This window comes from Acomys minous (genome assembly GCF_964271855.1).
Source record: "Acomys minous genome assembly, chromosome: 1".
Classification (NCBI taxonomy): Eukaryota; Metazoa; Chordata; class Mammalia; order Rodentia; family Muridae; genus Acomys; species Acomys minous.
In genome coordinates this window covers 54835463-54850290 of record NC_140483.1, presented here as the reverse complement: position 1 = coordinate 54850290, position 14828 = coordinate 54835463, and the positions used below count along the sequence as shown (strand labels likewise).

The 14828-nt window shown below is 47.5% G+C and overlaps 1 protein-coding gene across 3 annotated transcripts in view; it reads right to left on the bottom strand.

Moving 5' to 3' along the window:
- Positions 1–8765: 8765 nt before the first annotated feature.
- LGR6 (leucine rich repeat containing G protein-coupled receptor 6) overlaps positions 8766–14828 on the bottom strand; it is a 126131-nt gene continuing 120068 nt past the window's right edge. For all 3 annotated transcript variants that reach the window (XM_084796243.1, XM_084796241.1, XM_084796242.1), the window contains one exon: positions 8766–13436. In XM_084796243.1, the coding sequence (XP_084652369.1) occupies positions 12214–13436 (1223 nt within the window). In that variant the 3' untranslated portion in view covers positions 8766–12213. The remainder of the gene's footprint in view (positions 13437–14828) is intronic.

Sequence of the window (14828 nt, the reverse complement as noted above, 5' to 3'; positions counted from 1 at the left end):
CAAATTTCTAGCTCCTACAGATTTATTTTTTCAGTGCTGGGGTTGAACTCAGGACCTTGGATATGGTAGGTAAACACTGTTGCTGAGTTAGATCACCTACCCTCATAGAATTCTTTTTCAAGCTATTTATGCATGCAAGAATCCAAGGAGCATCAGATCCCCTGGAACTGGAGTTACAGATGGCTCTGAATAGCAGTGTGGAAACTCAAAACTAAAACCAGGTCTTCTCCAAGAGCAGTAAACACACAACTTCTGAGCCATCTCTCCAGCCCCCCTCATAGAACTCTTTTTTTTTTTTTTTTTTTTTTGGCTGGGGGGAGGTTGAGACAGAGTTTCTCTGTGTAGCCTTGACTGTCTCGGACTCGCTTTGTAGACGAGGCTGGCCTCGAACTCACAGCGATCCACCTGCCTCTGCCTCCTGAATGCTGGGATTAAAGGTGTGCATCGCCACCACCTGGCACAGAACTCTTGAACCCACTTCTCAGTCAGTTACTATGATCTAAAATCTAGGAATTAATTGTATCCCAGATTTGTATCTTATTAAACATACTTGGAGTTCCTAGATAACTATTAATATATTAATGATTTCAGTTGTCAGACTGGCAGTAATAAAATCCGTTGCCCTCTCAAATGGAAAGGAGTAGGGTAAATGTGGATTGGTAGGTTCAGAGGCTCAGCAATATTGTGGAGATCTTGGCCACCTCATCTCCTAACTCTCTCTGTGGCCGTTTATCCTTGAAGTTCTCTAAGGTGAACACCAAGGGCAGTCATACTTTCTTACATCCAGCAGGCCCTGCAGCTCTACTTTCCATTAGACAAAAATCTCTTATTGGTCCACCTTAAAAGTAACCACTGTGCCAGGGAAATGCAGGTTGGTTCAGGCCTAACCAGATGGAAAATCAAAATGTGACTTAAACAGTTGTAGGGAAATATGTATACCACAGAACAAAACCCTCTACACACTAATGTGTCACCTAGACCGCTGTCTCCAGCAGCTCCCTCTCACATCCACGGCCAACGTCCTAGTTGAGCTGCCATCCCTCTCACCTTACTGGAGCCCATAGCCTTCTGGTTTCCTGGCCACTGGCTTTCCTCCTGAAACCCTCCACGTGTGCAATAAAGACAAGAACAAAACTAGCCGACTTTCCTGACCCAGAAGACCCTGCTTTATCCTCATTACCTCCTTCCTCTTATACACCTCCTCCACCTGCACGATTGTGTCAGCTCACATGCAGCCTCAGAAGTCCATCCTCCAATCTAAAGCAGCAGCACAGCCTCCGCAGGCCTCCAGCCCCTAACTCATACTCAATTAGTCTTCTTCATAGCCTAACTAAGAATGTTTGTGTCTACTGCCTGGCTCCAGGCACTGAGAAGATAGGCTACAGGAGACTTTTTACAAACATAAAAGAGCTGAGAGTGGAAGTTCAGCCCATCTCTTCTACGGTGATTGCAGAGGACTTGGGCTGAGGAAGAGACATGACATCTCCAAAGATTAGAAAAGTCTAAATTCCCTCTCTCAGTCGGGGAAGGATGGGAAGTGGCTGAAAACATGGATGAATTCAAGACCTAGTTATCACTTGGGAGGTGGAAACAGGAAGATCAGGAGTTCAAAGCCATCCTTGGCTACAAATGGAATTTGAGGCCAGGTTGGGCTACAAGATCTTGTTTTAGTTTTTGGTTTAGTTGTTTTTTTTTTTTTTTTTTATTAAAATGTAATTTAATTTTTTTAAAGGAGAAAGAAAAGCCAATTCCACCTCCGATAGGTACTGTTTACCAATTGTGTACTCTTAGTATTAGATCTTCCTTTTTGGTAGTACATAGCACTGTAAAATAGCCACCTTGTGGTACTTACAGAGACTCTTGTGAGCATGGGATGAAATGGTGCTTGTAAAGCGTCCTGCATGGGGCCCAGCATGGTTGACATCTGCAGAGCACTTGCAGGGGCATGGAGACAGTGATCCAACCATAGGTGAGCCCTGGGGAGCTGCAGTGTCCTCAGCCTGCTTTCCTGCCTGCTTTGTTCCTGGGACAACCAAACTGAGCAGTGCTTTAAACTCCAAACCCTAATTAAAGAGGAGAGATGACATCCATGACTGATCATATAAACATTGCAGACTCCCAAGTTCCCCTCTGCTGCTGCTGCCCCCCACCCACCCAGTCCCCCTCTTCACCTCTCCCGCAAGCTATCTAAATAAGAACAGATTGTGCCACCCACCTAGTGGGCAGGCAGCTCAGGCTACGACTAGCTATTTATCCTTCAGCTGCTTCGGGAATTCAACACATACAAATAAAGTTACTTTTTCCAGCCAAGTGTGTATTTTTCCATCAGCATGTCCCCGTCACCCCCTCCCTCCCGCGCAGGTTGTCTTGTTTAGGTTGGGGTGGCCTAAAGGAAGGAAGGATGGGGTGTGGGGGGTGGCTTTAGAACCCACTCCCCAAGATAACTGGCTGCAGGGCAGCATGCAGTCCAGGCCTGTGCAGGGCTGCCTGTGAAACCCAGGAGAGGCGGGGCAATGGACGCAGACATGCTATGTGTAGAGACAACACATTCTACTTTGCAGCTTGGCAAGGGTCACTCCTGCCTGCTGCCACATGCCCCCTACTCTGGGGCGTGGCCATCGCTCTAACAAGTAGTTTATTATATCAGAGATGAAAGTCTTTCTAGTGTCTTTCATCCTTCCTATGCCACTCTAGGGCTTTACCTTTTATGTCCTTGTTCTTCTTGCTTAGATTTTCTGACACCACATCTCACCAGACTGCCCCTTCCCTATTGTTGCCTGCCTTCTTTACCCAAGACCCTGAGATTATTTCATTTGGGCAAGGAGCTCCTCTCCAAGCAATTTCCCTCAGACCTCCAACCAAAAATACCTGGGCCTTGAGTTCTCCATCTCCCACTTTCTATTTAGACCGAGAGAGTTACTGTCAGATACTAGCTCTTTACACTAAAACAAAACAAAACACAAAAACAAACAAATAAAAACCTTTGAGTCTTCCAATAACCTGCAGCATGTCAGTACTGTCCTTCTTACATTACTGATAATGCAACTGAGAGAGGTTAAGTAAAACCTAAGGACAGTGGATGCTACCTGCACTTTGTCCCCAAGGCTGACGGTGAGCAGTTATGTAGTTCTGATGCTAACTGCAGACACCAAACAGGGCAGTGCCCAGTGGTTCTCACTTACCTTCTTGCCTGCTCTTTCCATTCTCTCCTGCCTCCTGCTTCAGCATCCTCTTGCCTCACGTTACTCCCTTGGGGTCCCCACCTCACCCCATGTCCATATCATAGCTGTCCTGGCTAATTGTATGTCAACTTGACAAAAGCTAGAGTCATCAGAGATGAGGGAACCTCAATTGAGGAAACACTTCCTTAAGATGAGGCTGCAGGCAAGGCTGTTGGGCATTTTCTTATTAGTTGGTGTGGGAGGGGCTCAGCCCACCATTGTGGGTGGGGCCACCCTTAGTCTGGTGGCCCTAGGTTCTATAAGAATGCAGGATGAGCTAGCCATGAGGAACAAGGCAGTAAGCAGCAGGTTCTTGCCCTGTTTGAGTTTCTGTCCTGATTTCAACAGTGGACTACAATGTGGAAGTTTGAACTTTACTCCCCATCTCTCTCTTGGTCATGGTGTTGCATCATCAGATCAATAGCCTATCCTGACCATCCTGACAATCTTCCTTGACCACCAAAATAGATGCTAAGAGGACTTGGGTAGGAGATGGCAGGTGGGACTTGTTGAAAGAGACTCTCCAGGCTCTTTCCATGCAAATACCAAAAATCCACACATATGCAAACAAAAGTCACTGGCTCGCTGCCTGTGAAGTCCAGAAGGGTTTTTAGGCATGGCTAGTACAGATGCTCCAATGACGCTGTCAGGACTCGTTGTTCTCCGAGAGCCAAGACAGACACCAGCGCCCCCGCAGCCTGCCAGCCCAGCAGCTCCAGGGACAGCACTCCTTATCACTCCACCAAAGCTCTTGGATCAGATCTTACGGCAAGACCTGGTTGTGAGCCCTTCTTTTGGCCAATCAGTGAGGCCAAAGATAACGATGATAAGGCCCAGATCACATTCCCACCCGTGAAACCCGGAGTGAATTGAACCACATGCTGTAAGAGCAGTGGTGCATTTCCTGAAGGAAATTGTTGCCAGAAGGAAGGAAGTTATTACTGTGCAGGAAACATCTACTCTAAAGGAATTAGTAACAAGACCTGTATCATTTCAATCACGCTACCATGCGAGGAAGGCTAGAGACTCTCAGACCTTTAACTTTGCCTTCTGAATAATCTGTGCACAGTGTTTTCTTCTAAGATTTATTTTATGTGTATGACTGTGTGCCTGCTGACCACGGAGGCCAGAAGAAGGATTGGAGTCTCTGGGCACTGGAGTTATGGGTGGTTGTGAGCTGCCGTGGTTGTGCTAGGGACCGAACCTGGGTCCTCGATAAGACCGCCTAGTGCTTTTAACATTTGAGCCATCGCTTCATACCATCTTATAAAACCAAAGGACAGACCTAAAGGACCTTCCAGGTCCACAGATCTGGAAATGGAGAATCAGAGTGACAGTTCTTAGAGACAGACAAGAATATAATTCTTAATTCAGACAAGAATATAAGTGGCATAGCTCATTGGGAAAAGGCACGTACCGCCAAGCATGACAACTGCATTTGCTACCCAGAGTGACATAATGGAAAAAGAGAACTGACTCCCTCAGCTTGTCCTCTGACCTCCATATAAACTGTGGCAATGCACACACACACACACACACACACACACACACACACACACACACACACACACACACCAAACAAATGAGGGAAAGGAGGATATGAGACTGTAAATGAATTAGTTTAGACATTAAGTTCTCTGCTGTTCTGTATTCTTTGCCTCTTCTAGCCAAATTGAGGAATAATCCTTAAGGATATACTTAGTTATGTTAATTTGATTTTTGTTTTTTGAGACAGGGTCTCTCTGTGTAGCCTTCGCTGTCCTGGACTTGCTTTGTAGGCCAAGCTGGCCCCAAACCCATAGGGATCTACCTACTCCTGCCTCCCTGAGTGCTGGGATTAAAGGCCTGCACCACCACACCTGGCTGTTAATTTGACTCTTTAAAAAATAGTGTTTCTAAGACATAGTCTCATGTGGCCCAGGTTGGACTGCTGATCCTCCTGCCTGGAATGTCCCAAGTGCTGGTGTCACATCCATGTACCACACACTTCTAGCTCACTTTTGATCTTTCCCTCTCAACAAAAAGTTACCAAGCATTCTCTCTCTTTGATCCCATAAGAAAGAATGGGGGATACAGTGAATGACACCTCCTGGTGCCAGGTCTCAGCTTTTCTCCATGACCCCTTCAACCCTGCGGTCTCTACTTGAACTGAGACTGCACCTTTACCAGTAGCCTCTCACAGTGCCAAGCCTCAGCTGCTCTCCAAGACCCCTTCGCGTTTTCAAAACCAGGACCACCTGGGAGACTCTTAGCTGCTGGCATGGCCCTCTGCACCACGGCCTCTGTGTGCTGACTCCAAAGAAACAGTCCTAGAAGATTTCACCCCAACACTGCTGCTCTCTTCTTAATTGCAGCTACTTTCTCAGCCCCAGCCAGCCAACCTCGACTGTCCCAGAAAAGCAAAGGTTTTATCTGCGTACAGGAACAGCCCTGATAGAGTCTTTATGTCCCTCTGAAATGTCACAGTCCTGCCCTCCACTATCTACATAATTTTCAGCCTTCTTATCTCTCAAGCTCTGAGCACTCAATGGCTTTTCCAGCCCAAAGTTGTAACTATTTCCACAATCCGGCCAAAACAGCATGAGCAGGGCTGTCACAGCGATAGCTCACAATCCTGCTACCATTTGTGTCTTAGTTTGTTTTCTACTGCCATGATAAAACACTGACTAAACGCAACAAGGGTTTATTTGGCTTACATGGCCCAATCACAGCCTATCATTGAGGAAGGACAAGGCAGGCACTCAGACAGGGCAGGAACCTGGAGGCAGGAACCGAAGCAGAGGCCACAGAGAAATGTTTCCTACTAGTTTGCCCTCCATGGCTTGCTCCAATTTCTTTTTTACTTACTTAGGACTGTGTGACATGTGTATGCCTGGTGCCCACAGAGGCCAGAAGATGGTTTCAGATTACCTGGGACTGGAGTGAGTTCCAGGACAGCCGAAGCTACACAGAGAAACCCTGTCTCAAACAAAACAAAAACAAACAACAAACAAAAAGACCTAATCCCCCACCCAAAAAACCCAGCTACCTTTCTAGTACCTCCCAGGACCACCCGCCCAGGGATAACAACTCTATATTCAACGGGCTTTCCCTTGTCAGTCATTAAGGGGCCTCTACAGGCCAATATTAAGGAAACATTTTATCAATTCAGAAATTGAGGTTCCCTCTTCCATGATGACCCAAACTTGTGTCAAGTTGACAAAAACAAAAAACAAACAAACAAACAACAACAAAAAAAAAACTAACCAGCACACAATGGCTATAAACTGCTATGAGAAAATGAAAAGACTTTAAAATATATTAGGAATTTTTTAAAGCAGAAGCATTCTTGTGGTATACTACAAATATATACTTATTTATGTATATATATATGTGCATATATATGGATTGAAAAATAAGTACACACACACTATAAATATATAAAAACCCTCTGAATTAGGAACCTGACCAAATAGTAGACATTTGCCTAGCATACAGAAGGACATCGTTCAATCGCCAGTATTGCAAATGAAAGGGAAAATGCTAGGAATGTAGCTCAGTTGGTAGAATGTTATCCTAGCAGGCATAATGCCCAGGGTTTGATCCCCAGCACTATGTAAATTAAAAATGGAGACAAATGCCTGTAATTCTGGCACAGGGGAGGTAATGACAGGAGGATCATCCTCTGCTAATTAACAAGTTTGAGGCCAGTCTGTGCAGTGATGAGACTCTCAAAAAAAAAAAAAAAGTGTGTGTGTGTGTGTGTGTGTGTGTATTATGCATGCCCATTCTGGCAGGATGGGACAATGACAGCAGTGGTAACCAGGGAATGTTTAGGAAGTGGAACAAATAAGAGCAGAGAGGGGAGACAGACTTGACTTCTGCTGTTTGAACCATGTCAATGTAATACTTGCTCAAAAATTAGATTAAAACATTTAAACAAATGAAACCAGGAAGGGCACAGTTGGCTGTGGTGCAAAGCAGATAGACATAAAAAAAACGGGCCCACAGAGTGCAGCAGAGCATGCTCGTGGTGGGCATGAGTGACTAGTACCAGAGTCCTTCCTACTGGCTCAAACCCAGAGCTGACTCAAGCAGAACAGCCTCTGGTTTTAGATAAAAGCCCACCATGCCAGGGCTCTCTGGGCTTTGGTTTGCTTGGATGCTCAGATCCTGCATCTGAAGGAACACATATCTATTGGAGTCAGCCCCACATTTTTCCTCTTAACCAAGTCTAACAAGGCTGAAAAAACGGGCTCTCTTGTAGCTGAGCCAGAAGGATGAGGAGTTTCTATTCCGTTCAAAAGGAACAGAGAGGATGGGCTAGAGAGATGCCTCAGAGGTTAAGAGCATTGGCTGCTCTTCCAGAGGTCATGAGTTCAATTCCCAGGAACCACATGGTGGCTCACGACCATTTATAATGAGATCTGGTGCCCTCTTCTGGTGTGAAGGCATGTATGTAGTCAGAATACAATATGCATAGTAAATAAGTAAATCTTTTTTTAAAAAAGGAGCAGATGTCAGGTGTTTATGAAGACATCATTCTTCTTCTCAGAAGGGAATCAGGGTTATGCATCAGCTAAAACAATAAGTTAGAAAAATATTTAAATGGAAGGATGGAAGAAGAGGAAGATGGGGGCAGGGAGGAGAAGGGCCTCTGACACCAGGTCTTAGTTTGTTTTTTGTTGCTTGGATAAAACACTGCCCAAAACCAACTCGGGGAGGGAAGGGTTTGTGACAGCTTACAGTCCATCATGGAAGGAACTCAGAGCAGGAACTTGGAGGCAGGAACTGAAGCAGAGACCACCGAAGAACACTGCTTAGTAGCTTACTTCCCGTGGCTCATTCAGCCCGCTTTCTTAAAAGAAACTCAGAACCACCTGCCCAGGGGGTGGCACCACCCCTAGTAAGCCGGGTCTTCCCACATCAATTGTTAATCAAGAAAATGCCCTACAGGCTTGCCTACAGGCAATCTGGTGGAGGTATTTTCTCAATTGAGGTTCCTCTTCCGGCATAAGCTGACAAAGAAAACTAACCAAGACAGCCAGTAAGACCCTGATACCACACTAGAGCTAGCATCTTGTTCCCATGACTGCAGGATTTTGTCAACTTTTATCTCTTTCCCTTCCCCAGGAAGGGCCTCTGCTCTTCTCGGGAATGTCATCCCACTCTGAAGCAAGGAAGAAGAAAGAGGTAGGTGGGCACATTTGTCCAGTGAAAAGAAAACAAGCTGACTCTTTGGTGGAACCTCAGCAGTAGGCTTGGGTCTGGCAAGGCTTCACAAGGTCTGAGACACAAAAAACCCTAAGCTGTTCACAGCTCCCTTTAGACTCTGTTCTGCCTGACCCAGTGCATACAAAGGACACTGCAGCATGAATGACCAAGTGATCTCCCTGGAGGCTCCTTGGCTGTGGTCTGAATGCCCTAGAATTCAGAAGTGTGGGGGGTGGGTGGTAGTGTGATGAGCTTGAGCCTCTGACCACACCTCCCGCAAAACCATCCCAACCTCTGTCACACCCATGGCTCCCCCAGGGGCAGGAGAAAGGAGCACAAGGACACACGTGGTACTTCATCGGTGCTTTATTATACAGAAGAACCCGGATATTTACATCTTGACAATTTTTATATTTCACATGGCTGGGGAGGGCATGGGACTGGAACCGAGAAGGGATGTAGAGGTGGTGGGCCATAGGCGGGAGAGCTTGGTAAACCCGGAGCAGAGGGAGCAGAGGTAGTCTGAAGGACTGATGCCAGGAAGATCGGGGTTCCTACTACCTCCCTGCATCCTTGCCCTGCAGGCCTTCAGCCTGCTACCAGCTCTTCCTTCTTCTCCTTCCTTACTCTTTTTTTTTATGTGTATGTCTTTGTATTTTGGTTTTTATTTATTTTTTTTAAAAAGATTTATTTATTATCTTTTATGTATACAGTGCTCTGGCTGCATGTACACCTGCAGGCCAGAAGAGGGCATCAGATCACACTACAGATGGTTGTGAGAGCCACCATGTGGTTGATGGGAATTGAACTCTGGACCTCTGGAAGAGCAGTCAGTGCTCTTAACCTCTGAGCCATCTCTCCAGCCCTCTTTCTTACTCTTTAAGCCTTTACTCCTCCTGGAAAGGGGAGCCCAAAGGAGCGGAAGAGGGGGTAAAGAGGAAGAAGGGTAAAGGCCAGAAAGAAGCTCTGCTGACTCAGTTTTCCATCATTAGCTGTACATTTGTTCTGGGTTTTTCATGTTGATGAGATACTTAGCAAACATGGTGGTCCACCGTGAGTTCTCTTTGGTCTAAGAGAAGATTGTAGTTGGCACTAACTAATGGCACAGCACACAGAGCCCAGTGCAGTACATACCAAGTCCTGACATTTCCACTACCGCCATTTTAGCCCCTGGAGTGGATTCTTCCCCATGGTCACTATTTGGGAAGATTTTGTAAATGACGACAATAGAGGACTTGTGTGCTCTGAACAGTTCAAATTTTCACCCTGTGTTCAGTGAGAGGCACTGTTGTACGGATAATAAATCCGTACAACAGAGACCTGGAAATTTGCTTAGAGTAAGACAAGTAGTCTTCAGCTGATCACAAAGGAGACACCATACTGACTTGCTAGAAATTTAGGACAAAACACAACACAAAGAAACTTTACTACTTAATCTTATTTGGGGCAAATGTACACAAGTTAGTATTTGGGAGGGGGGGTTGTTTTTGTTTTTGAGACAGTGTCTCATGTAGCCTAGGCTAGCCTCAAATTCACCATGTAGCCAAGGATGACCCTAACTCCAGGTCTTCTTGTCTGCACATCCCACATGCTGGGATTACAGGTATGCACCACCACTCCTGGCTAGGTGTTTTGAATAATGGTTTGTGGAAGGCACTTCAACGCTCTTCTCACCTGCCCAGACCTCTAGAAGCAGACAATGAGGTAACAACAGGGTCATGCTAAAGCTTGCAGCCCAAAAGGGCTGACTCACTTTCATAGAAATTATCTCTAAGGAGCAATTCCTATATTCTTAGACCACCAACACATGGCCACTCCACGCTACCCCAAGGCTGGTTCCTTAACTCCAAAGGGACCAATGATCCTACAGTGGTGGTGGTAGCAGAGAAAGCAGGAGAGAATCTAGGTAATTCCCCCAAATAATGCCAATTTTGCCATCCCTGGGGGATCTCAGAGAACCACCGATTCTCAAGAGGAAAAATTTTTTCTACCAAAGGTTCTTGATCAACCCTGGGGAAATAAAGAGACCAGACACCTTGAAAGAACTGATAAATAGATTTGCCATCATTAATGCCTTCTCTGAAATTGGCCCCAGGAGAGGACCTCAGGAAATTAGAAAGTCAGCCTTTTCTCCTTCCAACTCTTAAAGAGTCTAGGGGCTGACTACTCAGTGAGTCACATGAGGTTTAGAAATGTTTCAAGCTCCGTGTGTGGCCTCCGACTCATCCCTCCACCCCACTTGTTTGACCTATGCCAGAATTTTCACTGGACACTTGGGGGGCAGCAGAGAAGCTAAGCCATGGAAAGTTAACTATTAAACTCAGAGAACCTTCTCAGCGTGTTTTAGAGATGGAGTTCTTGGAGAGTGGGCTCGGCGAGGGATCACAACAGGATCCAGGCAGAGAACGGTGCTCCACTGGGCTTCAGAATCCACTCGGTCCTCTCGATATAAATGATGCTGCAGGGTCCCAGGAGCAATCATCACCTCCTAAGGAGTCTTGGGTTCTCCCCACCTCTTACTTCCTCTTCCTACGAGGTGGGGAACCCTTGTGTTTGGAGTGGGGTGGACGGCACTGTGTAGTTCCCCAACAGCACTCGGGGAAGCATAAGGGAAGGATGGTCCAGAAAGGAGGAGAAGAAGGATGAACAGCCTGTTGGGGGTACCCAGGAGACCCAGATGGCTACAATACCCCTTAAAAGGCAATAACCACAATTTAAATATCCCTTCTCTCAGATTGTCTGCCACTCCCAGAAACAGGATTGGGTGGGATGAGAAGAGAGGACCAGGCTGTGGCAGGAAGCATACACGGTAAAACCATACAAAAGTAATACAGAGTTAGGGGAAGCCTATAGAGCCACAGACTTCCCAGGGTGTACCTGGACCTAGACTCTTGTCTTGCTGAGGGCTGACATTTCAATGGTGCTTGTGGTCGGTGCCGGGTGGGAGCACACACAAGGGTCTCTTTCTGGGGGTGAGGCAGGCTCCTCAGGGTCTCTGCCCTGGTAGGATGGGGGTGGGGCAGGGATGGATGGACGAATCCTAGATGTTGAAATCACCAGTCATCTCTGGCACTTCACCCCAAGTTGGCTTCTTAGGGGGCTTCCAAGGAGGGTGGCATCTTGGGATGTGGTACAGTAGCACTCCATGGTATGAAGATGAGCCCCCTGGGAGAAAACCGTGTAAGTTCTGTGGTATATTTATAAGTATCCCACGAAATGAAATGCAAACAGAAACCTGTCATCAAGTAATGAAGTTTAACTGCTGCAGTAATTAAGTTAAAAGGTCCTAATTGTCAGGACCTTTCAGACACTAACATGACCTCATGACTCTTAAGAACAGGACATAATATGCAATGGCTTCCAAAATGTATTTTAACAGGAAGCACTTCTGCATGGGCAAAAGTCAAGATTAGTGAGACACAGAACACATTTTTACAGCCTATTCACAAGTCACAGGGGAGCTGCCCCAATGTCTTTGGTAGGTCTCTTCTGTTGCCTTTCTCTGTGAGGTCTGCCTGCCTGCCCACTGTGTACTCACTGGTGATGGCCCTGTCAGCTCACCGTCTTTACTTTGCTCCTTTTTCCTAAGCAAATTTCTAGGTCTCTGGTCTACATATTTGGACTTGCCAGGGAGGACCCAGGGTGAAAGTGAAACTGAAGAAATCCAGGAAACACTGGTTATGGCCATAGAGAGAGAGAGAATGGAGCCAGGGGCGTTGGCCATCCTGCTGTGGAGCTGTAGTTGTGTTTTTTATAAGCAGCCATCATTGGGAGAGAAGAGGACAAATGGGAGGGATATTTACAAGTGAGAGGCAAAGAGAGAGCCAGAGGGCCAGAACGTGGCTCCCTCTGCCCTCCGCAGCAGTTCTCCATTGCTGGGAGGTTGTGAGTTCCCAAACGGAGTTCCATCAGGCTCTACAAAACGGTTTCCCTCCAGCCTGGGGGCCCCTGGCTGATGACGGGAGATGAGGGTCACTGAAGGGAAGCCATAGGTCTGCAGCCCAGGAGGCTGTCCAGCCTCAGAAGCTTCCAGAATAAGATCTACATCAGAGAAAGCCACCAGAGCTTGGGTGGAATCGCAAGAGCTCTTCTCCAGCTCACCGGCTGCAGCATAGGCTAGGGACCCCGCGGACTGAGGGCTTGGCCAGAGCCTCCGAAGGTCTTCCCGGAAGTGAGGGTTGAAGAGCAGGTAGAGCAGTGGGTTGAGGCAGGCAGGCAGAGGCAGCACCACCAGGAGGACCGACTTGACAGCCTCAGGGGTGACAGGAAAGAGGCCCAGCATGGAGGCAAAGCTGAGAAAAGCCACTGGGCAGTAGAGGAGACCATCTGCAAAGATGAGCCAGGCCACGTGCCGCACCATGGCGCAGTCCCACACCGCCTCAAAGTCACCCCGAGGCAGGTCACAGTAGAGCTTGATGTAGGCGCCGGCCACCACCAGGAAACAGAGCGAGTTCATCATCACCAGGGCCACGGCGAAGCCCAGGGCGGCGGGCCGACCCTCGGGCGGGGCGTAGGGCAGGCAGAGCGGGGAGGCGCCGTACTCCCCCACCGAGGCCAGCGGCAGCGCGGCTGTCAGCCCAGCCAGCGCCAGGCACCCCAGTGCGCCTGCGCGGACGCTGCCGGGCGACGGCGCCTTCCCGTAGGCCCGGACGCAGGTCACCGAGACGCTGCACTGCACGGCGGCCAGTGTAAGCAGCAGCACCGACGCCTCCGACCCCAGGACGGCCAGGAAGCCTGTAGCCTGGCAGCCTAGCCCGGTCTCCCAGCGGGCTCCGTACTCAGCGAACTGGCCGAAGGTCAAGGCGTCCACCGAGGCCAGGAGGCCGCAGGAAATGCCGGTCAAGGTGTTGGCGCCTGCGATTGCACCCACCACAAGCTTGACCTGGGACAGGGGGCTGGGCCCGCCTGCAAAGACTGTCAGCAGCACCAGCCCGTTACAGAGTACGGAGAGCAGCACGATGGCCCACACAGCAAGGCGAATGCCCCAGCTCTCAAAGAGATGCTCGCAGGGCTTGAAGGGGCCTGTGAGAGAGAAGCGCAGATTTATTAAACCCAGAGCTAGGGCTGCCTGAACCCAGCTCACTGGCCAAACCAGGCTGTATGCTCAGACAACTCCTGAGAATAGACCAACAGGAGACAATTTCTGTCTCGGAAATGCAGATTTGGCCTCCCTCAGGAAACTCCTGGAATTAGGGGGAGAAACTGCGAGGAAGCTGCAAAGAAAACACACAGAAGTATATGTGTGATACAATGCAAACCCAGACTTGGGGAACTGGCGGGGGGTGGCAGGGGGGGGGGGCGGAGAGCAGTCTTCCCGAAGGAGTAAGATTTGGAGAGATAGAAGGAACAAACTGGCATACAGGAGTGAGGAGAAGTTAGGGCTGGGGCAAAGGCAGAATGGGGAGCTGTCCAAAATCAACAGCTTAGTGGCGGTGACGCTGCCCATGCAATCACCGAAGTCTCCACCAGTGTCCTGACTAGATGTTGGCTGGTCTCCCTCGTTTAGAGTTCACCGCATGCTCATCACGCAATCAGTGTTTGGAAGATCAAGTTCATAATCAAAACATAGAAAACATTGCTAAGTATAGTAGTTCACACCTGTGATCCTAGCGCTCAGGGAGGCAGGAGGATGAGTTTGAAGCCAGCCTGAGATTGTAGTGAAACCTCAACTAAAAACAAAGGAAAAAAATGCTTTGAACTGCTGGAGCTTTCCAACTTGACTCTACAGTCGATGGGTAAGATCCTGGCGTTTTTCCACCGCTCTCCCTGTGCCTACGATTAAGTCGCCTTGTAACTTTGGGGCATATTATTTCTTAATTTCCTTTGGCCTCACACTTGTTTTTCAATGTATTGCTAGGTAGCTTGGGAATTTAAGAGATTTCTGTGGGAGCTATTTTAAAAACATTTTTTCTGATTATGAAATAATAGATGGTAATTGTTGGAAATTTAAAAATACAACATGGACAATTTTTAACTGTTTTATGACCTCACCTCTCAAAAAGAACTCATTGTTTTGGCATATTTTCTTCTAGGTTTTAATGTACATACTTAAAATAAGTTGAGATTTTATTCTTTTTAAATTAGGCTTTGCATAATTCCTCAAACCTCAGAAAACGTCTTTTCAATGGCTGTATACTAAATACTCCATATCATATGATGTGCAGCAATGTATTTGGCCACATGTGTGAGGTATTTAAAGAAGCAAGTTCAAGCTGGGTCTTGTTTTTCAGAACTTTCTCTTTTACAATCAATCCTTGTTGATTACTGATTTTCAGACTTGAAATTCCTGCGGCAGAGCAATTGAAGCACGTGTTTCCTGGCAAAATATGCCGCGTGCTTCCTTCCCTCGTCCGACACTAGGGGGCGTACTTTTGCCACTAAAAGTTAAGAGCAGGTATTGAGCAAGGTCAAGGC